The 27,256-nt window shown below is 43.4% G+C and overlaps 2 protein-coding genes across 3 annotated transcripts in view; one reads left to right on the top strand and one right to left on the bottom strand.

Annotated features, from left to right (window-relative positions):
* SRGAP2 (SLIT-ROBO Rho GTPase activating protein 2) overlaps nt 1–27,256 on the top strand; it is a 249,572-nt gene that overhangs the window by 13,092 nt on the left and 209,224 nt on the right. The window lies entirely within an intron of this gene.
* Nucleotides 15,307–27,062, bottom strand: FAM72A (family with sequence similarity 72 member A). 2 transcript variants are annotated; one of them, XR_007774540.1, is made up of 5 exons: nt 26,647–27,062; nt 20,498–20,575; nt 18,966–19,090; nt 15,565–17,919; nt 15,307–15,485 (listed from the first exon to the last, which is right to left on the bottom strand). XR_007774540.1 is itself a non-coding variant. In XM_050954068.1 (4 exons), the coding sequence occupies exons 1-4, from the start codon at nt 26,796–26,798 to the stop codon at nt 17,825–17,827; spliced, it is 450 nt and encodes a 149-aa protein (XP_050810025.1). In that variant the 5' UTR covers nt 26,799–27,062; the 3' UTR covers nt 15,307–17,824. The 2 variants fall into 2 exon arrangements, 1 of the variants encoding a protein (XP_050810025.1); XM_050954068.1 differs by having other exon boundaries at nt 15,307–17,919.

Genomic DNA, 27,256 nt, shown 5'->3' with positions numbered 1-27,256 from the left:
AACCATTTCTGAGGCTGGGAAGAGTTCAGTGAACTTTTGCCCCCTTCATTTTTGTTGCATGTGTATCTGCGGGAAGCATGACAGTAGAAGCAGTGAAACACTCTTTGCAAGACATCAGGAGTGGTTCACTTGGAATTCTTGGTAAAGATTAAAAGTCCCTGTCTATTTTAGCAAAACAGATTGCCGGATGCTAATTCTGATTACTGACTGATTGATGTATTTAAATTGAAACATGGTGCTCCCCTTGCTGTCCCCTCTGGCTTTTGTTGGATACTGAAAGATGGAAGAAAAACAACCAGCTGCAATCATCCTTGTGTTTAAAATGATAGCTATGGTAATCATCTACATATATATGTAGCCTGGCTTTATGTGTACATGCCTCTCTGCACAGTAGCTTAAAGATGCCAAGGAACAGAGGTCCCAGTTCTCTGTAGATGCAAATTGCTGGAGCTCTCTTGACTTGAGTGGTGATGCACCAATTCACATCAGCAGAGAATTCGGCCCAGAACCTCCCTCCCAAAGTTTACAGTCTAATGCAGTAGAGGAGAAATGCAGCATGACTAACGGATCCTATGTCTCGGTTGGAACCCCCTTTCTGTGTGGCTGTTAAATGGTTTCTCCCAAACACAATATGAAAGGCAGCCCTGAAAAATTGAATGCCTGCAATGACATTAATGAAATAAAAGGGGTGCATTAAATAGGCCATGTCTATATGAGCTAGGGGGCTGAGACACAAAGGTCCAGGTCAGTTTATAAAATATCAATGATCATAAAGTTCACACTGAGCAGTAGGTCCTGATCCTGCCCACACTGAAAACTCCCACTTCACTGGGGCAGAATCTGGCCCTTTGAGGACATATCTGGATGAATATATGAAAGAAGGAATCCCTTGGAATCAGAAACTGCTGGACATATCCTCTGCCCCTTCCCGTCCCATTCTTCTGTTCTAGGCTATAAGTTCAGGGGTGGCTCTAGCTTTTTTGCTGAACCAAGCACGGCAGGCAGGCTGCCTTTGGCGGCTTGCCTGCAGGAGGTCTGCCGGTCCCGCCGGTACCTGCTGCCAAATCCGCAGGACCGGCGGAGCTCCTGCAGGCAAGCCGCCGAAGGCAGCCTGACTGCCACCCTCGCAGGGACCGGCAGGGCACCCCCCGCGGCTTGCCACCCCAGGCATGCGCTTGGAGCGCTGGTGCCTGAAGCTGCCACTGTATAAGGTCACTGACTGCTCTTTAAATTGGCAGCTTGCCAGTTCACGGTGTGGGATTCGGTTTAGGGATGATGCTTTGAGGATTGTACTATATTGAAAGGGTGTCACAAATGATCATTTCAAGTCAGTCTCCGTTAAATGAAAATAGAATCTAATGGGTTTAGACAAAATTAAGCCTGTATCGGGGTCTGCCAGGGCTAGGCCACGATATGGCTACTTGTAGAAAACTCCCTAATATGGCACTGTCCTCTAGTGGTGAGAAGTGACTATGAAAATAAGTACTAGTAATAGTTTGTATTGTAGTAGTGCCTAGAGATCCCCAAAAATATAATTTTTTAAAAGTTAAGACAGTCTTCAGTGTGTGAGTGAGAAGTGTCATGCATCCCAAGAGCCCTTGGTTGCTACTGCATGGCAAGATTTCCAAGAGATCTTAGCATCTGTGAGCACAGCTGTTGGCACTGTTCTCCAGGAGTATGAGGGGATGACTTCTCTGTTTTCAATGGGAGCTGCTGGGCGCTGAGCCTGAGTGAAAACCTGGCTGCAAGTATCTTCACTTCACTCGAATAGCCTTCTTACTTCATGGAATCTCTCAAATCAAAAATTAAGTGATCAACAGGTGTATAATTAATGGGGAGGAGAAAGCGGTTTAACAAAACAACAGAGGTGGGAGTCATTGATGTGGCTTATAAACCTGAATTAATGTTTCTAGTTGCCAGCTCTCCTGCCATAACAGAGGAGCTTAATGAAGAGTGAATTATGGAGGTGCATGGGGTTACCTAACATTACACTAGTCTAACCGTTTATTTTGCTGCCACCTGCTGGCCTTTCTCTAGGCCATCTGAGCTCTTCAGACAGCCTTGAATCAGCCCCTCCACCGAATCCTCAGCCAGCCTTTTGAAGTCCATGCAGACTGACACCTGTCGTGTGGTAGGAACCTTTATTCCGCACTCCTGTCATCTGCACCATGAGTCCTTCAGTTAGACAGCGAATGCTTCAGCACCCTCAGTTCAGGAGTCTGCTGTGCCCCAGGCCATCTGGTGAGTTTGCTGGTACTCAGCCTACTCCTTATTTTTTTGAGTACTTGCACAACTAGAAGGCCCTGACAGCCTCTCACTCCCCCTCCCTTAGCACCTTACATCCCCCTGTGTTCAGAGGATACCTAGTTTGCTGTTCCTGTCTAGCACCTCCCTTCTACACGGCATGCAGCCAGGGTCTGTGCAGAGTGATGGAGATATCCTGTAACTACCCACAGTTTCCAACAGCTGTAGCTCTCCGGGAGTTTTAAACATACACCTGACCTTTATTTTTTTAGGACATTAATTAAGATTTTATTTTGAGGACCTGCTTCTCCTCTCCATTTATTCAAGCCTCGTGTCTCGAGCAGGGGGATAGAATTGAAGGGGAATCTTGCTTTCTGATAGCTTGGCCAGCCAAAATCCCACTGAGCTCTTTCTAGTCTGAGGATTCCTTGTGGCACCTTAGAGACTAAGTACTCCTCGTTGCTTTTGCTGGTACAGACTAACACGGCTACCTCTGAAACTTTTCTAGTCTGAGTGGGTGCTAACAACACTATGCACTTTCCATAAGATTGAGAGCAGGGAGTTGTCCCAGTCTCAGACCTGCCCTCTGTCTGCTGTTGTACGGTGCGTGAGATGATTGCCAGCCTTCCACCCCAGAGGTGGCTGCATTTCAGTAGTGTGATCTGTCAATTGTACAGTGCTTTGGAATCCTTTGGGGGTGAATTATGCTTTAGGAAGGGAAGATATTGTTACTGCCCTCTTAAACACTGTGCCTTTCCCTAATCAGCTTTGAGATTATGATTAGATGTTGGCATTTTCTGTCAACTCAATAGTTTATTGCAATACTATTTTAACCCACAGTGGTTGGTATGGTTGACTTTCTGCTGTGTCCTAGGAAATGTAAAAGGACTGTGTGTTTTGAGGGATGTAACCAGAACATTAAAGTGGTCCAATTCCCCCAACCCCATGAACATCACACCATGCCCTGTGCATAGACTGTAAACTCTTTGGTACAGAGGCTGGCTTTTATTATGTGTTTGTCCAGCATCTGGCACAATGGGGCCCTGATTCTTACTGGGGCCTCCGGGTACTCCTGGAATATAAATAATAGATTCCGCCATTAGAAAAAGCCTAGGAGGAGTAGAAAGGATTCAGTGCTAGACCAGTGCTAATGAAGGTAGTGTCCACATTGTAGATTATACATAGCACAGAGTGTGCGCTCATAGCTGAGGAAAATAGGACAAGGACCCGTGTGTGTGCTCACATGTCTGCGGGAGAGAAGGGGGTTAAGTGCATGAAAGGGATTGAAAAGAGTCTGAGAGTTGGGGTAAAGAGGCACAGGAAAATGAGAGAATTTGTTTAGAAGCATGTGAGTAAGCGACCTTGAGTTAAATGTTATCCTCTTTGCAAAGCCCATATTCTCAATAGGTGGGGACTTTGAGGTTTTAAAAAAACAAAAACAAACTTAAATGTTTTTAAATGTATAGATCAGCCTCTTAATAAGTCAGTGGGCATCTTTTTCATTTGAATTCAGTGGGCTTGGGATTAGATCCTAAATAAATAAATGGCAGGTACCGAGCAGCACCAGACCAGTACCTGTCCCCATCAGTGAAGAAGAACCGTAGGATAACAAAGGAATGAGTGCCCAAGGGGGTGGGAGAAGTGTTTCCTGGAAGAGAATGGAATCACTTTTAGGACCCCAAGGATTATTGCAAACAGAAGCAAGGAGTAGGGAATTTATGTTTTAAAACTCTGAAAAAATATTTTGATGGGATCTGTTGTCGCTGGTCCCAACCCCCGCTGCTGCCCCCAAGCCAATTCTCATTGTACAGCAGGTGGCGCTACAGCTTCAGTTTTCAGGCTGAGAGCTGAACTAGAGGGTGGTAAATTTCCTGGACCATGAGGCTGCAGAGAGGCAGGCAGAGTAAGAGGTGGTTTTAGAAGGCAGTGCTGGGCTGACGGTGGTTTACTGGACAACATCTGGCTGAGCGTGTGAAATCTATTATTAACCCTGACAAATGACAGAGATAATGAAAGGTAAAACGATGTTCAGTCAGGCTGAAGTAGCCTGATGTCGCTGCTCCACGGCAGGAAAAAGCCATTCCAGCTCCTTTGCTGCCCAGGAGGCTTCTCTGGTTTCCACCACAAGTGACAAGGGAATTACCCTTTGGTCTGTTGCTCCTGCCCAGACGTGGCCCGGATAGGATGTCAGACTCTGAAAATGGCTTCTGTGGGCTGTGAGGACGTTTGGGTCCCACCCTTGCTTTGGCTTTGCCATCACAAGTGGCAGATGGGCCTTTCGGTGCTAGAGTTTGATTGACTGAGCTGTTTGTTCTCGTCTCCCCTGTTTGTGGAATGCGTCTCTCAGCACTCTGGCAAACCCACAAGGTGTTGCCTGTTTGGCACTGGGATAGCACAATAGCTGGCACCTTAAAAATGTCTGGCTACATCTGAATGATTGCCAGGCTCAGCATGTATGCTCACCAGGATGTATGCAAAGGAGGCATAAAGGTTGTCTCTTTTCTAATGTCTTTTATAAGATGCCCGTCACTAGAGTCATTGTAAATCCTGTCACAAATCCATAGTCCCAATGAACATTCCCAATTGCCCCTGTGCTGCACATCCATTTAGTACCTGGTGGCCACAGGGGGCTAGAACTCTGATCCTTCTTGTCTAAGAGTATAGGCCCTGCCACATGAGCTAGGAGAGAATCTGCCTGGGCAGCTAGCAATATAGGATCTATGACACACTGGAGCATTAGATTCTGTTTGAAGGCAAATGGTTCTTGCGTGATCAGTACAGTGTTTTTTTCAGAGCAAGGAACTTATTACACCATCTAGTCTCATCAATAGTGAGATTTCCATGCTGGACAAACAGAACTAGAGTCTGTTGACTTTCAGGGCAAGGTACAGGCTTTTCTCAGGCGTTTGCCTGCAGGCATGTGCTTGTGGGGGAGGTATTCAGTTTATTTCCTAGGATGCATGTCTTTTAACTCATGCCTTATTATGTCCATTATGGTTTTGAAATTGTGCATGGGGATTTTGTAACGAGCACATGTTATACGCCGAAGCTGTAAACCTAGAGAGGTAATGTGCACCAGTGGGTGCTGGGCTGGGATATAGGTTGTGGTCCAGCTCTGTCACTGAGCTGTGTGACCTTGTGCAAGTCCCTGTGCCTCTATCCTACTTCTCATCCTCTTTCTGTGGAGACTGTGAACTCTTAGGGGCAGGCAGTGTTTCTTACTACAAGCATATGTACAATGCCTGATCTCAGCTGGGACCTCATTGGACTTCCATCATTCAAACAATAATAAACAGGCTGTATTACTATTCACATCCAGGCACAGGATGGTAGCATTCTTTTTGTCTATCTGGGAGAACATGGAATGCTATTGCGTGGAACAGAGAGCGTCATGGTTTTTAATTCATTATTCCAGATGCTAACATTGGAGACACTGCCTCATATTCTTTGTGACAAAGTGGGGTGTTCTTAATGTTTCTTCTGCATACTGTGTGGGTGCCTCAGTTTCCCCTATGCATTTGTTAAGTCTCTAGGGGGTGAGATTGTTGCTGAGCAAAGGGCTAGCATGTATAAATGGCCGGCACTCTGTCTCCTGGCAACTAATGGCTGGGGCCCTTCCCCCCTGCAAGGAGATAGCTAAAGGTGTGGGAGAACTAGGAGATCAGGTGACCTTCTGGCCTGGGAAAGGAACAAACCCCAGAGAAGGAGGGGCTGGAGTGGGAGTGAGTCAGTTTAGAGCTAGCTGAGGATGTGGAGTGAAGTGCAGACGGGGTTGTCTGGCTCACTACCCCCCAAAATGGACCCTGCTGAGGGGTCTTGTTCTCTGTACCTACAAGTTCTGTTTTAGACCATGTTCCTGTCATCTAATAAACCTTTGTTTTACTGGCTGGCTAAGAGTCGCGTCTGACTGTGAAGTGGGGGTGCAGGACCCTCTGGCTTCCCCAGGACCCCGCCTAGGTGGACTCGCTGTGGGAAGCACACGGAGGGGCAGAGGATGCTGAATGCTCCAAGGTCAGACCCAGGAAGGTGGAAGCTGTGTGAGCTTCTGGCGCTGGAGACAGTCTGCTCACAAAGAGGAGACTTCACCAGAGTCCTGACAGGTTTCATAGGGAGCAATTCCAGAGCATTGCCCGGGGACTCTGTGACAACCATATCTGCCAAAGTATGTGTGATGCCATCACAGGTCACAATCGCAACCTCGCTGGGAAAGCAAGATTAGGCAAGCAGTGCCTAGACACTAGCTAATTCTTGGACAGATCTCTTGGAGACAGTGCAGGGGTCTTCACCGTGAGAGTCGCTAATGGGATGTTCCCTTGATCATGTGTAGACAGAACTCTTTGAGCAGCTATATTGTGGCTCCAGGTGGGGAAACCTCCCCTGTTTGGAAAGAGGCTGGTTTTGTTGGAAATGTCTGAATTTTTCCCATGGGAGGTGGGTCATGTGGTAACTTTGCCTTTTTCTTGAGCTGTTTCTAGTTCTATCATTGCTTTATAGTGTTAGCTGGGGGATTTTTGTTGGTTTGTATTTTTCTGCCAGGAATCAAGTAAGGATAATCTAATCATATGCTTCAAACTGTGAAAGGCAAGGGGACAGGAAGGATTATTTCCACAACTGGCTTGGTGCCTGATGCCAAGGCACTATGGTGATGGCTGCATTAGCTATACCTATATAATGGGTTTTTTCCTTTGGGTTTCTTTTGTTCATCTTCCTCTGAAGCTGTGGATATAGGCCAGTGCTCCTGGAAGGACATCAGACAGAGACCAATAACATAGGCTGCGTTACTTAGGCAAAATTTCCTTTCAATTCAGTTGTAGGCTTCCACCCCACCCCCCTACGCACACACAGAGTAGTGAATGCAGGGCTGGCCCTCAACCCTGCATGGCAGATTCTCTGTTCCTATAAGAACTGGTGGGGTTTGGTTAGTCGGAAGGTTTGATAAATGTTGACACATCTGATTTGTGATCTGTTACTTGGTTCCCAAGGATACCGCATATGTTAGAATCTAAGATAAGCTGCTTATAACCTAAGATGAATGCTTTAAAAATATCAGTGCCCCTTGCTTTTTACATTAATATTTATCTCTTGCTCCTCCTGCCCCCCCAGCGGTCTTTATTTCACACTGTTATCTGAGAATAGAACGCGTATGTTCTGCAGAGAAGCCTTTTACTCTTTAGTTTTGGCTGAATTTCTAGATTGAGCCCGATCTTCTGTTATCACATTTCACTGACCACAATGCTTATATCTCTTACCCTTTTCCTTTGTGCGCTGATAAGAGTGATGGAATTGAAATCCGGAGACTGAAGTTCTCTAGCTATCCATGGCAGATGTTCATGCGTGCAGTGGTAGTACACACTTCCCCCACCCCCATTTCACCCCATTCATGTGCTTCAATCTTGTTCTACAGCAATTACCTTTAGTGGTGGGGAAGGAAGGGCAGGCTTCATGGACTGATCAGCTCTTCACCTCTCTGCTGAGGTGGCCTTGAGATGCGGACGCTTTACTACTAGGAACTGAGCTGCAACCCACTAGACTCCTTGCACATAGGTCCTGGCACTGCCACCCGGTGGTGAATACTGCTGGTCACTTCCAACCTGAGCTGAGTTCAAACAGATGACTTTGAGGTGAAAGGTCTCATATCTCATTAACTAATGAACCTCTCACCGGTTGAGTCCAGTATCTCCTGCATGTCTCCCTTCTGCAGGAGCTCAGGTTGAGAGGCCTCAGCAGCAGGAGAGGATCTTGTCTTTCATATAAATCAAGACCATAAGGATACTCAAATCTCATGCTTGAAGGGTCAGTCATTCACCTGCAGGGCTCCAGAAGCTGCATGACTTGTGTGGATGGAGAGAATCTTCTCTTGAAGCAGTGTTGGCCAAGGCTGGAGGACCTTGATAGACCAGCAGTCTGCTCAGATGTGGCAACTGCTTTATCACTGTAACACATTGTGTTGCTCGGGCTGGTGTGCCCACACATCACTTAATGCAAAGAAGTCCCTCCCCTCTCCAGGGAGAGCCCTGTCAACTTTGATGGCTCTGTATCCATCCTCTCCCCTGAGCACATTCCAACTGGCTCAGCATCTGGTGTCAGTTTTTTAAGGCGTGCACAGGCCTTTCGGGGCTCCTTGGAAGATCTGACAGACTAAACCTGTAAAGCCTTTGTACTTCCCCTCCCAACTTCTTAGTTAACCCTTTCCCTGTGAGGCCCCAGCTTGCAATTAACACCCTCCCTTCTAAGCCCATCCATGCTGGGAGGGATGAGGTGAAGAACAAAATTAGGCTGAATATCAAGAAAAACATCCTGACCTAGAGCCAGATCAGATTGTGCAGTAACCTCCCCCACCCCTGGGGAAATAAACATCTGGATGTTGTGCCAGTGTAATGTTGCAGGACATGCCATAAGACATGAACACTGTAGTCAATGTTGGAGTGTTGGCTACTTCAGTCACTGGTAGCTCTGCTCTCCCGTTTTTCCATGGATATTATCACAGCAGAGCACAGCAGACCAGTGGTTCTAATCCAGTATCTTCCCTCTCTTTGTTCCTAACAGCAGCCAGTACCAGCTGCATCAGAGGAAGGTGCAGAACACCTGTGCAGTGAGCAGCTGAAGGGAGGTTCTTCCTAACTCCCATTAGTAAGACATTATCTTATGTCCTGAGGTATATTTCACTCCAAACTGAAAACCACTGCCCTCCAGGCTCTCTCATGCATCAGACCCTGAGCAGCACGCCCTTTGGCTTTTAAACCAGGCCAGCAGAGTGGTGAGGTGGTGTCTTAATACTTCTGCAGGAATTTTTAAAGTTATAAAAAGCTGCTGGTTCGCGCCTGGCTGAAGTGACCTGTCATTTATCCCCCAAGGGCTACACGATGCTCATCTGTCTTTCCTTGGGATGGAGTCTGCCTCCTCTGTGGTGACTGCTGATCCAGCAACTCCATGAACAGGCACCTAAGGCCTGGGAATGGGTCCACGTTTGTTCCATGGCAGCAAAGTCAATGCTGTCGCTAGCCTCCTGCCCTCTCAAAATGCAGCTTCCTTGGCCAAGGGTTTCTAGATGGAGCCTCTCGCCCCTAGGTCACTTCTGAAGTAGTGACTGAAAGTCAGTTTGGCCAGTGAGAGACTGTTTGGAGGAGTCTGTGCACTTCCTAGTACATAAGTGCCATATCACAATTAATCTCTGCCCCCCCCCACACACACACTCCCCCACAAACCCCCTTCACTGAGGCTCTTTTGAGAGATCATCAGGGAAAACGTGGGTCATGAAGATGGAACACCTCTCCCTCCCAGATCATGGTTCAGACATGTTATTGGGGCAGGATGAGTGGAAGCTGGAGCTGCTTCTGCCCATGCTGTGGACAGTTGGAGGACTTTGGTTTCCTCCAGGGCTGTCCATCTAGCACCTTTCATTAGTAGTAATATAGAAATAAATGCCACTATTGAAATACAATACTATTGCACCGCGAGGGGGAAGGATAGGAGCTTTGTCTGCTGCCAGGGTCTGGCATATCACACTGCGGCTAGAGTGCCAAAGTAATCAGTGCCCAAGCTTTGAGCATGCCCGCTGTAGCCAGAGAAGGCTCAGTGACTTAGGACAAGTGGCACTGTCCTTATGCAAGTGGCTCTTATTGCCAAGTCCTTTGATCTTACTGTTGGCCTCCAGCCTTTCTCTGGGGCTCCTGAAGCCCTGGTTAGAGGGGTGACTTCAGGCAGTGCTCACAGCTATTTAACTTTAGATCCTTAAAATCAGGCTTTTGTAATCCATTGGAGATTGCCTGTAACTCACTGTTGACACCTTTAATGTGTAAATGATGAACTGTAACCTGAGCTGCTGTGCACCTGCCTCAGTGTCGGTTACCTAGAAGGCTTTTCATGTTTTATGAATGAATTGGTGCTGAGACCGCAGTTTAGATGGGAATACACACAATGCAACTTTGAGATTGCTGTATGGAGAGGTTATAGTTCAAAGTGCCTTATAAATAGCTAATCAGACCCTCAGATAGGGTATTCTCCTCCTCCTTTTAAAGGGAGGGGGGGTGAATTAAGGCACAAAGGGGTAAGAGCGTGTCTACACTGCAAAGAAAAAGTCCTGGCACCAAGTCTCTGAGCCTGGTCTATTCACTGGGGCTTGTGAGGCTCTGGCTGTGGGGCTAAAAATAGCAGTGTAGTTGATCCCGCTTGAGCTGAAGCCTTGGGTCTGAGACCCACCCCTCTCACTGAACCACTTGACCCTTCTACTTCTACTTCATGCTCTTTGGGACTTCAGCTTGTACTATTCACACGACTTAACCTTTGTTTTCATACTTGGCTACGTAGCACTCCTCCGTAGATCTCAAAGCACTGAGCAAAGTGTGGTATATATTTTCTTTCTTTTTTTTTTTTAAATCACATGTAACTTGGCTTCTTGTTTGCAGCTGTTGGAAATAACAATTGCATGACTGCAAGTGCAGACCTGTTTCAGACAGGCATCTTTCCTCAGCAATGAATGACAGGTAAAGAGCTGTTCAATTCCATATATTATGCCTGGCAGATTTATACCAGATCAGAGCAGCTGTGCATCTAATTTGGTATCCTGTCTTTGACAGTGGTCAGCACCAGATGCTTCTGAAGTTGTCCCTGTTTTTATTCCATACAATAGTTAGAAGAAATTGCAGGCACCTTCCATTTCATAAAATCATCTTGGTGCCTATGAATCTTGCATTTCTGTAGCAACTGAGGGAAACTGAAATTGAATCTAAACTACATTAATAGTGGACGCACAAAAAATTAATTTGATAATGCCCTGCTACCGTTTTCAGAGCGAAAGTCACCTCTGTACTGAGGTCCAGCACAAACCTTTTGTACCTATTTTTGAGTGTTTTGCTGGCCCTGTGTAGAGGAGTGAATGTCATTTTTCAGTGCATACTGTAGAAAAGGCCAAGCATTTAGGTATTGACTAATGTCTGAGTTTATGCCAGGTCGGAATCGGTGAAACCTGCACCATCATCACTTCTTAAAGGTGACCCTTTGTCTTCCGATCTGCTTTTCTAACCAAGTAATGCTGTGGTTGCACCATTCCCTTTCACTAGCTTCCATATGAGGCTGCTAGTGCAGTTTTGTCCTCCTGGATTGACAACACTCATCGTCCGTAGGCAACTGGTTTATTCTTTACCAAACTGGACTACATAAGCCTAATCCTCCTCCCATTTACACAGGAATAAATTGGGAGTAACTCAGTTGGGGTCACTGGGTCTGCAGTGGTATAAAGCTGTAAACGAAAGGAGAATAGGACCTGTGTTTTGTATTTGCCAGCCTACCAACCCATTGTAACTTTTTTCTTGGAATGCACAACACTTTAAGGTGGGTCCTTAATTCTATTTTTAATTACACAGTTCCAATAACATGCAAGACTCCAAACATTTCTGGACTTGCAGTCCCACTCTATGTTCTAATTCAGGCCAAAGCCTATATAAAACACTCATAATGTAGACTCTTCTCACATTCAAAGCAGCTTGCTTTAAACTGTTCTCCTCTGTCATGCGTGAATAATGATTCCATACCATCTTGTTGTGCTTCCCCCACTGCCAGCTTCAGCTTAAAAAAGCCATCTGGATATGTTCTGTAAGCACAACGGGACAGACTCATCCTTGGTTAAATGCCAGTAGTTTTAGGGCTGAACTTGGCCCTGTATTTTTGTAATGTAAGAACAAATATGTTTCTCATAAAAGTGAGGTGCTAAGGGCAGAAGCTTAAGTAAAGTGAAGGCAGAGACTGGGCAAGCTTCCTCCACCCCTTTTCTGCCAATACTTTTCAGTCCGGACCTCTGTCACACTTGCAAATCCTTGGAGTATGGAGTTGGTTCTGTGATATGGGCAAACAGCAAAAAGGGGCAAAACTAAGCCTATTTTCACTGGTAACTCGAGTGACTGGGATTTTCAAATGCCTAAGTGACTTGAGCACAAATCTATTAACTCTTAATGAGTCTTCTGCACCTAACCCACTTAGTTGCTTTGGAAAAATCCCACCCTGAATGCCCAGATGAATTTCCCCCCAACAAGGGCAAATGTTGTGTACTAGAGTAGGATATATGCTAGGATCCATCTAACTATGATAAGGTTCTGCTATAGCGCAGCAGGAACTAATTGTGGTGCAGTTGCAGCTGCATCTGAGTGACGTTCATTGGTATTTTAACAAGCACTTCTTTGGGGAATTATGTTTCACATTTCTCTGACTGCACCACAGTCTCATTGTATCTGTGTTGCTTCACAATCTTGCGCACAAATTCCAATGTACGTTGACACACAGATGGAAGTTGGTAACAGACACACAGAACTAATTTCCCTTGCGTGATGTTACCCAGAGACGTCAAGCTGTCAGTATTGCGAAGAACTGCAGATGACATGGTAACTTAAGCACCACTCCTCCCTCTCTCCCCCACTACTGTTGTCCAAAATGTGAGACATGTCTTCTAACAGGAAATCAATATGGAGTGCAGGCCAGTTTGTTCAGCCAGCATTGGGCATGAAGTCTGACAAGAGACATCATAGATAGCAAAGCAGCTGTGACGCCTCAGAGCTAGTCGCTGGTGTCAAAATACTGCTGCTTTTTCATTTTTTTTCATGTTATATTGGATCATCCAAAATTCAACGTTCTGGAATTAGTTTTGTATGGGATATGCAAGCCCAAGCCATCTTATGCATTGCTGCTCCCCTGTGATAGCCCTTGTGTACTACATGATATGGGGAACAAGTCTCTTGTTCTCTTGATTGCCATGTTTCCATGCATATGTAAGGCAATCTCTCTCCAGTGGGCTCCCTATCCTCATTTGGGGTATTGGCTGTATCCACTGGATCTTTTTCAGGATATATACTAAGGCTGAAGAAACATTAAGGCAGCAGAAGCACAAGGATGCTTCACAAATCGAATGTGGACCAGTTCTTGGTGTCCAAATCCATGAGCTGTCCATGTTCACTAGCAAATGCATGTTGGGGGTGGGGTCTACAGTCACCTCTCTATACCTTGCAGAAGCAGCCACAGCAGTCCTAGATTGCTTACTGTAGACTTGGGGCTAAGGATTTTCCTCCTCAGACTCACTCAGGCTGCACCTCTGATCTGCTGGGCACCCTTGTCCAAGTCACTCTCCGTGACTCTGTTTTCCCTTGCACCCTTTGTCTGGCTAGGTCAGAAGAGACCAGCAGATCATCTAATCCAGTGGTTCTCAAACTTTTTTACTACTGACCCCTTTCACATAGCAAGCCCATGAGTGTGACCCCTCCCCATAAATTAAAAACACTTTTTAATATATTTAACACCATTATAAATGCTGGAGGAAAAGCAGGGTTTGGGGTAGAGACTGACAGCTCACGACCCCCCATGTAATAACCTCATGACCGTTTGAGGGGTCCTGACCCCGTTTGAGAACCCCCAGACTAGCATGTTTTGATGAGAAGCTCTTTGGCCCAAGGATGGTCTCTCACTATGTGTGTCTAACACAAGAGGTCTCTGTCTCAGTTGGGGCATCTAGGTGCTGCCCCAAAACAAATGATAGGTTGTTTGTATGGTGTGTGTGTGTGCGCAAAACCAACAGATGCCTGTTGTCGGCAGGTGGGACCGAACCTGGGACCTCTGGAGCTAAATGCATGAGCCTCTACTACATGAGCTAAAAGCCATAGCCCTCTTAGCTAAGGCTGTAGAGCAGACTTATTAATCTTTCTCTCTAAGTGGGCTCGCTGCCCCTAGCTGGGACAGCACACCACACCCAGGAGGTGTGCGCGTTACACGTGCTCTTCCTGAGGGTATGCTTTTAGGGGTCCATATATCTTACAGACTTAATAAAACATGGAGAAACAATTATGTATGCAAAAATAAAGTGGTTTATATTACATGACTACAGGTATTATGTCTCTGTGTTTTTATAAGTGAACGTCTTGAGCATGGCATGTATGAGGGGGACAACAAAGCAAAACTTGGCACCTCTAGTTTCCATACCATAATGGCTGCTGGAGCTGCATGGCATAATAGCCCTCTCTGAGATATCTAGAACTACAGGTTTCAATCTAGCAGGGATGATTTAGGCTCTGTTTCCAAAACACATAAGCTGCATTCCAGGGTATAACAGAGCATAGGATCTTTCCGGTTTGACCCTCAATAATCAAGGGCTACATGGTCCATTTGGATGAAGATGACATGCCAACGTTCATTACAGAATGGGGTTTGCCCAGGTGTCCTGGCAGTATGCTGTTTGCTTGGCAGCTGCCTTCTATCCTAGAGCTGACTGCATTTCAATGGCAAAAGGTTTCCTATCTGAATGTCATTTGTGAAGCACTTTGACATGAATGGTGATATAAATTAATGCCTAATCATAATCTTACATTTGTATCAGGGAATAACGAAGAATATTTAAATGTATTCTTTCTTTGTTTCTCATCCCCTTTAAAAAGCCTTGCAATTTATCACTGTCTTTCTGGGATTTTTTTTTCCTCCCCTCCTCCTGCACTAGCTAGAAATCAATGCTGAATTATGCATCACAGGAAATAAAATGCAAAACCACTGACAGCAGCATTGTTGCACAAGGTCCTGAAGAAAGCTATTTACTGGTGGGTTTTTTTTTAATTCAGGTTTTAAATACTTTTTCATCCAAACCAAATCTGTGACCCTGAACCTACATCTGTGTACTTTGTGATGTTTCCCAGCTACACTGCTGTAGATGAGTCCTGTGGAGGGTCTCTAACAGCTGAAGTATGCACTGTTGTTGTAGCAATGTCGGTCCTAGGCTATTAGAGAGACAAGGTGGGTGAAGTCATATTTTTTTTTTATTGGACCAACTTCCCTTGGTGAGAGAGACAAGGTGCTAAGCAGCGGGTAGCTCACTTTGACTTTAACTGGAATAATGGGTGCTCAGTCACTTTGAAAATCGGGCCATTACTGTCCTTACACAGTAGGGATGATTTCAAATGAGCTGAGTTAGCTAGAACGTGTTTTCATTATTTTTGTTAGCTAATCACTGCAGATGTATCCTTAAGTATAAAAGTTAGACAATCCCCCAGCTATATAATGTGAACTTAATATATCCTCCCAGGAGAATGTGGTATAAATCAACTTTTATTTGATGCACGTGTAGACAGCACACTGTCATAACAAAACATCCAAATACAGAAAAATAGCAAATACACACTTTAGCCAATACAGAAGAGGAGGTAGTAACACCAATTGAGAACAGATACGGTAAAGTACTAAAACAAGAGTCTGCCTTCTCCACATCTTTTCAGAGCCTAAAGGGAATACACAAAATGTTAATCTTGATATCAATCTTGGAGTTGCTTTTAGTAGGATTCAGGAAATCCACCCTACCTTATCATGTACTACTTCACTTTTATAAATGCATCTTTCAAGTGGTGTATCTTCAGCTCACTAGATGTACCAAGTCTACATGTGGTTTATGAATGGAATGCTTTGTCTTCTGCAAAACACCAATGAGCTTTGTGTTAGGGGCTTGTTACAGGGAGCAGGATGCCTGCAACTACCTTTCTGTTGTGTTCTTCAGTGTCTAAGGCAGTGTGTTTCTAGGGCTAGTGAGTATGTGGTTTTTGGTATATATCTTGGTTGGGGATGTAGCTAAGGGTTTACAATAAAACAATGGCTTTGTAAAAATGGACTATCCAAAGTGGTCCCAAACAATCGCGGTGTGAGATAAAAAACTCATTTAATGCACAGATTTCCAGGGCAGTCCTTTGTAGGATGAGAACCTAAGAGGTTTTGCGCAATGGGCACTGTCCTGATGTTCACTGAGCCCAAATAAATGAAGAGGAGTCTACCCACATGGAGCTCATTGCAGAACTGCAGACTTACTCTGTTGGTTCTTCATTTTAGGGACTGTGGGTAGGGTTTTACCAAGTGCTTCAGGAGCATAAGTCTCTTTGACTTTCCAAGAATCTGTGAGTGGATGACAGGGGATGGATCACTCCGATTGCCTGTTCTGTTCATTGCCTTAGAAGCACCTGGCATTGGCTACTGTGGGAAGACAGGATACTGACAAGATGGACGATTGGTCTGATGCAGTATAGCTGTTCTTATGCCCCACTATTGATGATATTTCTAGTAAGTCAAGGTGAGATTTTCAGAAATGCATGTCTGTAATTGGCATATAAAGCACCATCTAGCTAGAGCCCTCTATACATAAATGTAAAATAAGTCACTTCAGAAATCTTCCCATTAAATATTTCTGTTCTGAAGTAAATGTCTATCTTTCTAAAAGTTGTTGGTCAGATGTTTTTTCCTTACAAAGTTATTCTCTTAGACCCTCCTAGCCTATGAAACAAGAAAACTTTTCATTTGAGAACGTAAACTTGCTGAAGCAGTTAATTTTGTAGCTGCAAGCAGAACAGTACTCTTGAAGCCAGATTTCACTCCAAACCATGTCTGGCTGCCTCCTTTCCACCTTCCACCACCGACTCTGTGGGGATTACCCACCTTCCATCAGCACAAGAGCCAGATGGAGACTTTATTGAATCTGGCCCTAAACTTGTCACACATGCTACTCCAGCATCATACTTACTGCTCCTCTCATTTAATACTGACAAAATATACAAACATAATTACATATTATTTTGCTTGGAAACTATGCCTTTTCTCCCTCTTTCAGTTTTTCACTGCAATAGGGAGACAGCTACAGAGCAAGAGGAGTTTCTGTCACCTGTGTAACAGTTCTTAAGAATAGTTATGCTAATATTTCATTGAACATGATTCGTTTCCATTTAAAGCAGGGAAGGGTGCCAATTCCCAGCACACTTCCTTATTTACCATTTGTCAGCCATTCTGTTCACTGGCAGCAAAACTTGCTCTATAAATTTCTTATGCAGTTTAGGTTTTAGCAGAACTGAGTACTTAGTACGCTCTGAAAAAACTCAGGTGAGAGACCCAGGTTCAGGAGCATCCCAACGCTCGTCTCTCTAGGGGTTTCAGAAGCAAACAACTCCAAAGCAGGATGAAGACAGATGGCTGTACAGTTTCAGCAATCCCTGCTAGACCACTCTTTCGACAGCATTGATTGTGGCCTCAAAGGAGACTGGGCATATACCACCTTCTTGGCTATGGATGGAATGGGAAGAGAGAAAAGGCAGAGTCCAGAAGGAGGCATAACTGGAGGCCATAGAATTCTCTTCTTAATGTCACAGCTCATCCAGAGTAACTATTCCTCAATAGCACTACCCTAAAGGTAAAAATTAAATTCCTTTCAGTGATACCAAGACTTTTGATCCACAACTGAGCTGTTATTTAGGAAGGAAAAACAGGCAGCAGCTGGTACTTGTAGAAGTGTCAAAGCCTGTGTTTTCCTTACCTGCAGCTGTTAAGACTTAGAACTATAAGAACAAAATAGCCCTAAAACCAGAGGTAGCGGCCATCTGTATGTCATTCATTTTCCAGATAGGCGCATTTTAAAGCTGAGAGGGATTCTTATAAGGCATGTTACATTGGACTAAGACAGCTTATACCCTTTTTGAAAAACAGTTTGCCAGCCTTCCCGTTTACTATGTTGCTTGAGTTTGTACATTAAGACAGTGGGAAGAAAGCTGCAATACAAGTTAACAAGGGAATACACTGCTGATAATATTTATCTGATATACTCCTCCTCAGAGCTGCCAGACAGGTCTTCATCAATGCTTTCATCCAAATCTGGTAAATTGCCCCAAAGCAGTAAATTCACACCTGGAAAAAAAAAAGGATTGTAAATAATTTAATTTGTATTCTGACCTCATTTGAGTTAGATTAAGAACTGAATTCACTGCCACAAAATGAATGGCTCTAGTCCTTGAAAAACCTATTAGATGCAATAACCTAGACCTAGGCAATGTTGTCTTATTTTCTATTTTTATTCAAAGAGGATTTTTTAGAAATATCATTTTGAACTAGACGATAGTAGTAAGTCCCGTATGAAGAGTTATATGAAATAATCATGTTGTTATTGGTAATCCCCTTACGGCTGGGTTACATTAATTGTGTTGATTTGAGGCACAGATGACATTGTGAAAGTGTTTAAACTAACTAATCTTGTGTATGAGAAACAGAAATATAGATGGTCTAGTAAAAGACCACATACTTTGGGAAGCTCCAGAAGAACTGATTATGCTAGATACTTGTAGTTTGTGTGCCAAGTAGTTGTTTAAAAGAAACTCAAGCGAACTAAATAGTAAGAGCTAGTATCAGTTGTAACCTCAGCCTAAGTTAATGGGGATCGACAGAAAAAGTTATATAGGGTCACAGTGACAACACAGCTCAACTCAGAATAAGAGTCAGTGGAGGGTTGCTTAATAGCACAGTAAAGTTACACTCACTACTATAAATAGTATCTGGTGGCTCTGCATTCACACTTCCATTTGTGCAGTTTGCATAACAATATTGCCTCACAAAATCCCGATTCCCCTCAGCAAGAGGCTAGAGGAAATTTTCTGATCAATTAATCTTACAGCCCAGTGAGTGTTTTTTTTATATAAAGCTACACAAGCTTGAGGTAGCCTAATATTGCATTTCAGATACTTTAAGCTCCAGGTGACATGAATAGTTTCCTCATACAGCATTCCTTCCCCCACAAGCCTCTCTGCTGGAAAGGCAACTCAATATAGACTTGCTATATACCTTAAGTAAACAGCATATGCTTTGAGACACCTTGCTATTGGGGAAGAGGGAGGAAGTTGCCAGTTAACTCTCTGGTGAGTTAAATAGAACTTCTCTGTTCAGAATAAAGAGTTCCTTACCAGAGGAGTCTAGTCTGTTTATACCAAAGACTGCTTGGCTGTGAAACATCCAGAAATGGCCATTGTTACAGGACAGCAGGCAAGGTTTGCATGGAGCAATCACATGGTAACCTACAACATTGCCACTAGAACAGCAAACAAACAAAATAATGATCATGTATGTTCGTGGATGAAAGCCAGTTTGCAATGAAGAACCATCTAAGCTTAATATTAAACAGGATCTAACCGCTTTACCAGGCAAATTGGTATAATATTCTTATCTGGGGAAAATTAAAGGCGAGTTTTTAAAACAACTGGTGCAAAAAGTGTCTGAATATATTTACTTAGAGAAAGAGGGTGTGTGTGGAGTTGCACAAGATCTATGTTTCTGAGACAGGGAGTCTTGTCTTATTGCAGAGAACCAAATTCTGTCTGTTACCCGAGTGTACTTTAACTTAAGTCAGTGAAATTTATTGAATCTATCATGGAATCTGATTGTTCGGTTTAAAATAGAACTCCATGTGAAGTCAATGGAGAGTTCTCCTTAAAACTGATGGTACAATGGGATCCATGAAAAGCTAAGTAATTAGGTTATAAGAGCTAAGTAATTAGGTTGGTGTATATATGAGTGTGATTCTGCTCCATTGAAATAAATGGAAATTAAGATTTGAGTAGGAACAGATTATAGCCTAATTAATTTACCTTTGGTAGATTCCTTTCACTCTCAGGAGCACACCCAGAAGAAAGTGTGTGCTTTCTATTTCAGCATCTGGACAAACCAGAATTCCTTGCTAGCCAAGTCTCTCAAAAAAACCACCTTGTTATTTTTAATCCAAGAACCTTCCTGTCCAAGTTCAAATCTAAGCAAGCTGAAATTTTAGGCATAAAGCAGATAAGTGACCCTTTTGAGCAGTTTAGCAGAATTTTTTTTAAAGGAACAGTATCTTAAGTATCAGGCATTAATAAAAACAAACAACAAACTCCAGGAACTTTCATGTTAATTTTTTCCATCCGCTAGTGAAGAGCAGGTCTGCCAACAGCATGTTCTCTTACAGCAGAACCTCAATTTTATGAACCTGTTATACAAACTTATTGTAACTGAGATGTTCAATTTTATGAACTCCTGAATCCCCCATTAGTTCATAAAATAGGAGTTGTCCACTGTATCTGTTTTAGTAAAATGGAAGATATGAGTAACTGCATTTCACTGTGACTTTATTCACACAGCTATCTCAAATCAATACTGAAGCAGTCTCTCTGGAGTCAGTCAGGTGCTGTGCAAGTTTCCTATACAACCCCACTTTAGCCTTGATACGCATTGTCCCATGCATTTCTGCAAGGGACTTTTACAATGACAGACTAACAGTCATGTCCAAAGGTAGTGCGGCCAAGTCTCCACTGAGCAATGTTATATCAAATTCACTTAATTTGTAACCCAAGCGCTTGCACTCTAGTGGTTGGTAATGAGATGCTGCAGTGTTGTTGCTGGAGCACATGCATTGCAGAGTGAGTGCTTGTATGATTACGAGTCACACTGAAATGGTATTACTTACCATTTTAAACATGCAATGTTCTTCAGTTTGCATTTGCAGATGTCAGTGAAATAGCAGCTTCCAATGAAGTCAACAGTACTGGAGGAGAAAAAATGTGTCCCAGGAATAGTTTAGACATTTGACATAACTTCACCCAGCCACCTGCTCTTGCTGTAAGGTAGAATTCCAACAAACCACTGTTTGAAGTTCTTTTCTATTTCCATTTACAAACACCTATCTGCTCTCATCCAATCTCCCTCTATCACCAAGCATAGTAGTATCAAGATAGCAAAGATTCTTATATATTCCACCAGCACACCCTGAGCCAGCACCACAGTGCGCCCATGCTAGCTTTCAGGAACCTGCTACCCTCCACTAGGAGCACTGCTTTAGTATATGTGGTTGCTTGGTTCTAAAGAAGATTCTGCTGGGACCACCATTCCCCTCTTGAGCTGAGGAGGCTGCTATTGCACTGGTTCATACAGCTCAAGGGACTGAGAGGGATATCAGCCACATAATACTTCCGCTGCCCAAGGACACTGGTTGTCGAGCTGAGGACTACATACCTAGATTCCAGCGTTTAAGAGCACAAAATGCTATTGAAGGAACCACAGGTCAGTCCCAGCAGCAATTAAAAAATCCCAGCTTTTGATTACACAATCCCTATTCTTACACTAGGGCCCAGAAAGCAGGCAGATCTCAAATTTGTGAGTGGAGTGATGGAGTGCTAGCACATTAGCCCTGCTGTACCCCTCCCTACCTCTTAAAATGCTGCCTCAACAACTCACCTCTAGTTGTTCAGTAGGATACCATAATACTCTATTGTCTAGAGTCATCTACTCAACACAGATTTCAGTTGAATCCCAATGCTAAGTGAATGTACTTCAAATATTCACATAGCTGACTCTCTTCACGAAGTAAAAGGAAGAATAGCAGACCACTAGTATAAAGCAGGTATTTGAGGGCACCATTAAATAGCAAAAGAGGCAGAGGAGGTAGAATAAAGATACTTTCAACACAACTTTGAAGAGCTTCAAAGTTAAACTCTTCACAAACCATGTGAGGAATAATACTAATAATGCTGAACATTACACCACTGCATAGTCACTTAATTGCATATCTCCAGTTATCACACCAATAAACCAAACCTGGATTACTTCCTGGAACTGGTTGCTACATAGAAAGGAATAAAACTACCCAATGTGGTGGTCATTTTTATCAAGTGAAGTCAGTGATCAAAAGGCATTGCTCACAAGAATCTCAAGATGACACTTTATCCCAAGCAATGCTATACTCTGCAGTGTGCACTGAGTTAGTCATCAGCGCTGTAAAACAAGAGTGCTGGTTTTGTTTTTTGTTTTTTCGTTAAGATCTTACTCCACTGTGTGCTTTTTCTCCATGCTTGAAGTTGGTCTACAGTGAGACCAATCCAGGCACTGTCCTGAGGCACACTTCACTTCACCAGGTTATACATATAGCAACATGCTTTTTAATTCTGCCATCTTTTTGATGGCCAGTGAGGGCTTCTCCTCGGACCTATAGTATGGGCATTTACTGCTATACAGGGACTTAAAGGAGCACCTGTGAAACTTTTAGCAGCTGAGGTTCATAAGTGGTTGATGGGATCTACAACTCCCTTATGTGCACACTACAGTCCCAGCAGAATGTGCTGTACAGTAATTAAAAATGAAGCATAATTGAATGCTTTAGACCAAAAATCTGACCACCTGAAATTAATAGGAAGTGCCCATCAGATTCTGCTTTAAAAATGAATTACAGTAATTGAAACTCAATTTTAGAGCAGGCTTATTTACATCTTAAACTTCTAAAAATATTACACACAGGCAGAAAATAAAGTTACAAGCTAGCTGACAAAGTCCCTTTAATGGTTTTGCTCTATATATTTAATTTTTCCTGCTTTACAGGAGGATGATGGCTAACTTTTTCTGAATTGTTTCAGAATATGAGGATTATCTGGTTTTATGCAACTCAATGAACTGGCCCACAGAGATCAACATCAGCAAGGCTCAAGAGCTGCTTTGTTGGTGTCCCAGTTCCATGCAAACAGTCAGTCCAGAGCTAACCATTTCAACTAGACCTTAGGCTTCAGTCCAGGGAAATGGGCTCCACATTAGTACTTAGAGATGATAATCAGTCTTTACACAGGGAGTGAACTCAGTTACCAACTATACCATTGGGTTCAGTTAGCAACTCACTATCTTTGTCTGCATTAAGAAACTTACCTATTTACAATGGGTGTCAGCAGCAATAGGTGTAGCTGGCCTGGAGCAAGATGTAGTTTAACTGCAAGGGTGAACAGGTTCAAACTATGTTCAACACTGTTTCAGAAATGGTAGGTGATTTGATTTTAGTTCTGTCTGTGCACTTGCAGTTAAACCATTTTCATTACCATTTTACTATGCTTGTTGCAGACACCCTACATCTTTATCTGCAGGGAACCAGGGTTCTTTACAATAGGGCTTCCAGCAGTGGTAGGGTTGCAACAAACTTCCAGCATTTTTAACACTCTCACTTACTGTGTCTAACACAGAAAACGCTGTGCACAGGTTAGCCTATCGGAGGTACCTTAAATCTAGCTAGCCCAGGTAACAATAGTGAAGACACCACAGCCAGGCTTGTGTGGGTAGTGCAACTCTGGGATGGACTTTGGGTGCATCATCAACATCACATCAGCATCATCATCAGCGATCCCTTGATTCGAGGATGAGCTCTACCACGGATTTACATATGGGTCCTCAGATGACTCAGGAGTCCAATCCTGGAATCATAGATCTGCCGTAATAGGTACAGACATTTCCTGTCAGGCCAGCTGCCTGCTGGGAGAAGGTTCTTTCTTTTTCCTTCCTCCTTTCTCTTTTCAGTTTCAAGGGCAAGGCACTTCTCCTCAAAGTGACTTACTGCCTGATGGAGGATGTGGCACTAGTGGTGTCAGTTGGTGGCTTGCTTCTCCCAGCTTGTGATAGCCACATCAGTTTTCTTGAGATACTTTCAGTGTGTCTTTTGTAGTGCATACTTGGCTTCCTCGCCCACTGTGATGCCTGTACTGTGCTTTCTGCACTTCTGTTGTTACCCATGCTAGCTGGATTCAAGTTAACTTGGACAGACTAGCCGATGCTAGCTTTTGCTGTGCGGACATACCTTCAAACTTGATGATGATAGAGTCTGGTAGCACTTTGTCTACATCAGGACTTCCAGCTACAATGGTGGCAGCTCTGGTGGAGAACTACTTCTATAGTTCCTTACTATGGACATAGCCAGCTTTAGCACTAGGTCAGTTTCCTAGTGCAGACAAGGCCATTGTCAGACTTAACATCTGTGTGTCAGTTTCTTCTTCTGGAAAGTAGGACAGTATTATCTAAAGCAGGTGTCACCCCAACCCATCTTCTGTGAGGCTGTCTGATTTTAATATTCTCTGTAGAAAAGCTGTTAAGAGCAAACTAATATTGTCAAATACTCTTCTGTAATAGGGTTCCTATGGTAGATCTTAGGTAGGTAAGCGTTGTCAACCCCCGTCATTTTTAATTGGCTCTCTTTTTGCAAATGGACACAAACTAATATTTTCAAAGCAAACTGATCTTTCCTATTTTACAACTCTTTGACCTTGCAATCCTTCCTAGTTTTCCACCAGTTGGAGCACTAGTGTAGGCAGCCACTGGCATTCCAAATATAGTGTTGTGCAGACCCTGCTTTAAGCTGTGTTAGATGAGATGATAGGTAGAATAACTGGTTTACACTAGCATTTCCACTGTTAGAACAGCAGCAACGGTAATGTAGGTAAAGACTTTGTGAGAAAAGGGGCAATTTGTTTACGTAACTTGGTATGTACTGGGTTGAGTGCTCCATGTCCAACAAGAGTGCTTCTATTCATTCTGTTAACGGGTGGGAAAAACAGTCCTGAGAGTTGAACTTCTGCCCTGTATGCAGAGATAAGTTTACTTAAGAGTCTGCATGTTTCCTATTTTGATTTATTCTTATAATTTAGATCCTCAATACATTAGCTCCTACTCCAAAATCTAACCACTCAGCCCTGACCGAACCATCATTTGCCATGGAAAAAAAAAATCAATTATTATAGTATCAGGAAATCACATGCCAGGAAATCATTTCCTGAGTCACTAAAACACACATGGCTATTTTAACTTCGTACTGAAATATGTGGGTTACAGACTTTCATAAACTCATATTTGTAGTTAAAGTTTTTAATTGTACACTAAAAGTATGGATTACATTTGTAACCACACAGATCGCTTTAACTCAAGTTTGACAACTAGCATTGTATGAAAGACATTTTACACCAGTTTAGAACATCTGTGCCAGGAACTGGGTATTTATTGTAAATCTCAAATGAGACCATAGAACAATGGCTTAGTGATTAGAATGTGTTTAAAAAATGAACCTTTTTTAAAATTAATTTTAGCCCATCTTAGTTTATCTCCTTTTAACTCGTGCTTGCAGATTAATGATTTGTAATTTATATTTTCTTAATATTTAATTTACTATTTAATATTTAAATGTTTCCCATAGTTACTCATCCTCTGCTCCAGCTTATGTTTGATCAAGTAACAAGAAATTTTTTTCTTTAATTCCTGTCCTTGCTTAACTCTGAAAGTCAAATTGGATTCTTTCTGCTTCTTTCATCTTCACCAGTTAATGCACTCAACAATTCTGTTGATCTACGAGGCCAAACAGAATAGAGCTTGCTTTCCCTGACTGATATTGGTTCCTGCACCATTAAGAGTAAAAACATGTTTTTATTGATAAAATAAACAAATTTGACTTGAAACAGAGAAAGTAGTTGTATTTGATTGTAGTGACATTTTTACAGAGCCACTGAAAAACCCACATTTATTTTTGTCAGGCTGGACGTACATTCAAGCTATGTCAATGAACAATCTTATTATCCATCATCTAATTCAGTGGCTCTCAACCTTTCCAGACTACTGTACCCCTTTTAGGAGTCTGACTTGTCTTGCGTACCACCAAGTTTCACCTCACTTAAACTAGTTGCTTACAAAATCAGACATAAAAATACAAAAGTGACACAGCACACTACTCTTGAAACATTGCTTACTTTGTCATTTTTACCAGAATTATAAAATCAGTTGGAATATAAATATTGTGCTTACATTTCAGTGCATAGTATATAAAGCCGTATAAACAAGTCATTATCTGTATGAAATTCTAGTTTGTACTGACTTTGCTAGTGCTTTTTATGTAGCCTGTTGTAAAACCAGTCAAATATCTACATGAGTTGATGTGCCCCCTGGAAGACCTCTTTGTGCCCTCAGGGGTACATGTACCCCTTGGTTCAGAACCACTGAGCAAAGTCACTAGCTGGGAAAGTGTGTGGCCTTAAGGGTAGAGTAGCAGAATGAGGATCAGGGCTGAGATGCATTTCCAGATGTAATACTAACTCATTCTGACATCTTGTGGCAAATCACTTAAGGGACATGGGTTAGGTTTAAAATAATTTTAATGTATATTCTTACTTTACTAACTCTTGAACAACAATTGTAGAAAGTAATCCAGATTTTTCTATTATTTACACTACTTATTTGCAGCCCACCAAGCTTGGAATAGATAATTTAATTGTTGGAAACATCCTACTAGTCTGGGGCAAAGCCCTCCCAAGTTTATACTGCACCTGTCTGGAGGTGTTACCCTACTACAAACAAAAATAGACTAGGTACTGACTTGAAACAGGAGTGAAACTGACACTTTCAAGTCACTTTCACTTCTGTTTAAAAGTTAGTTACTTTCCATAAGGCTCTTAAATACAACCCTACAGTGATTGTCACAGGAAAATATTTAAAGCCAAACACCAAGAAAATTCCACATTTTAAAGTTGAGAAAAAATGAGTCTTGTTTATTATTTAGAGTTTGTATATATGTATTTTTAAAGTACCATTCTGTGTTTGGACTGTTCCTCAGTTCCTGTTTTTGTAAAATGGAAATAATAATGCTTGCTTACCTGTCACATACAATTATAAGGAGTAGATTGAGATCTGGGGGGTAGGAACTGGGCCTTCTTAATGGTTTGCATGGTACCTAACACAATGGGGTATTCCTACTGATTAAGGTCGTGGGGGGCTACTGTAACATTAGTCAGCTGTTGCGATGCCTGTAGGTGCCAAAGGAAGAGGACTTACCTGGTGGGTGGGATGTCGGTGGAGTACAGGTCGATCTCTGTGTTTGCCAGCAGCACGGCCTTCATCCCCCGAGTGCTCAGCACCTGCTGGCAGAATCTGCAGCAGAGCATGGACACACACCTGTCCTTGAAGGTGAAACCACTAGTGGACATGATGGCTCTGGACCGAAAGGGTCTGTCCCCTCTTCCCAGAGAGCGCTGAGGGTGCTTCTTGCTTCTCTGAGGTCAAACTGACCACCAGGCCCTTTAGCTGCTCCTATCCCCCCCGCCCCCCTTCAGCTCCCTCTCTCCAGGATCCTTGCCCCAGGGACTGTTCCCCTTCAGCTGCTTTTCCCACACTCACTGCCCCCTCGTTCAGGGGCCAGCCCTATACCTGCACCCCTCCCTTCCCTTGGAGAATGACTCCCCTTTCCCACCCTGCTGCCCCCTCCAGGCTCCAACACCCCCTCTGTAAACCCTGTACCCCCCCCACGTGCCCTGTCCTCCCCCACTCCTTACCAGTGGGGGCCTTGTGCTTTCCCCTATCACTGCCCCCCCCGCCTTGTGCTTCTCCCTCTCCCGCTACGGGGGTCCTTGTCCTCCTCCCCCCTTCTCCTTTTCCCCTACCAGTG

Source organism: Gopherus flavomarginatus, chromosome 5, assembly GCF_025201925.1.
Source record: "Gopherus flavomarginatus isolate rGopFla2 chromosome 5, rGopFla2.mat.asm, whole genome shotgun sequence".
In the NCBI taxonomy this organism is placed as follows: domain Eukaryota; kingdom Metazoa; phylum Chordata; order Testudines; family Testudinidae; genus Gopherus; species Gopherus flavomarginatus.
Note: the sequence above shows the minus strand (reverse complement) of the source record. Positions and strands in the feature narration are given on the sequence as shown.

Coding starts and splice junctions, on each gene's coding strand:
- FAM72A (XM_050954068.1), bottom strand. CDS start 26,798: ATGTCCACTAGTGGTTTCACCTTCAAGGACAGGTGTGTGTCCATGCTC. Junction 19,091..20,497: donor AACATTGCATGTTTAAAATG/GTAAGTAATACC, acceptor TTGCTGTTCTAG/TGGCAATGTTGTAGGTTACC. Junction 17,920..18,965: donor AAACAGACTAGACTCCTCTG/GTAAGGAACTCT, acceptor TTTTTTTTCCAG/GTGTGAATTTACTGCTTTGG.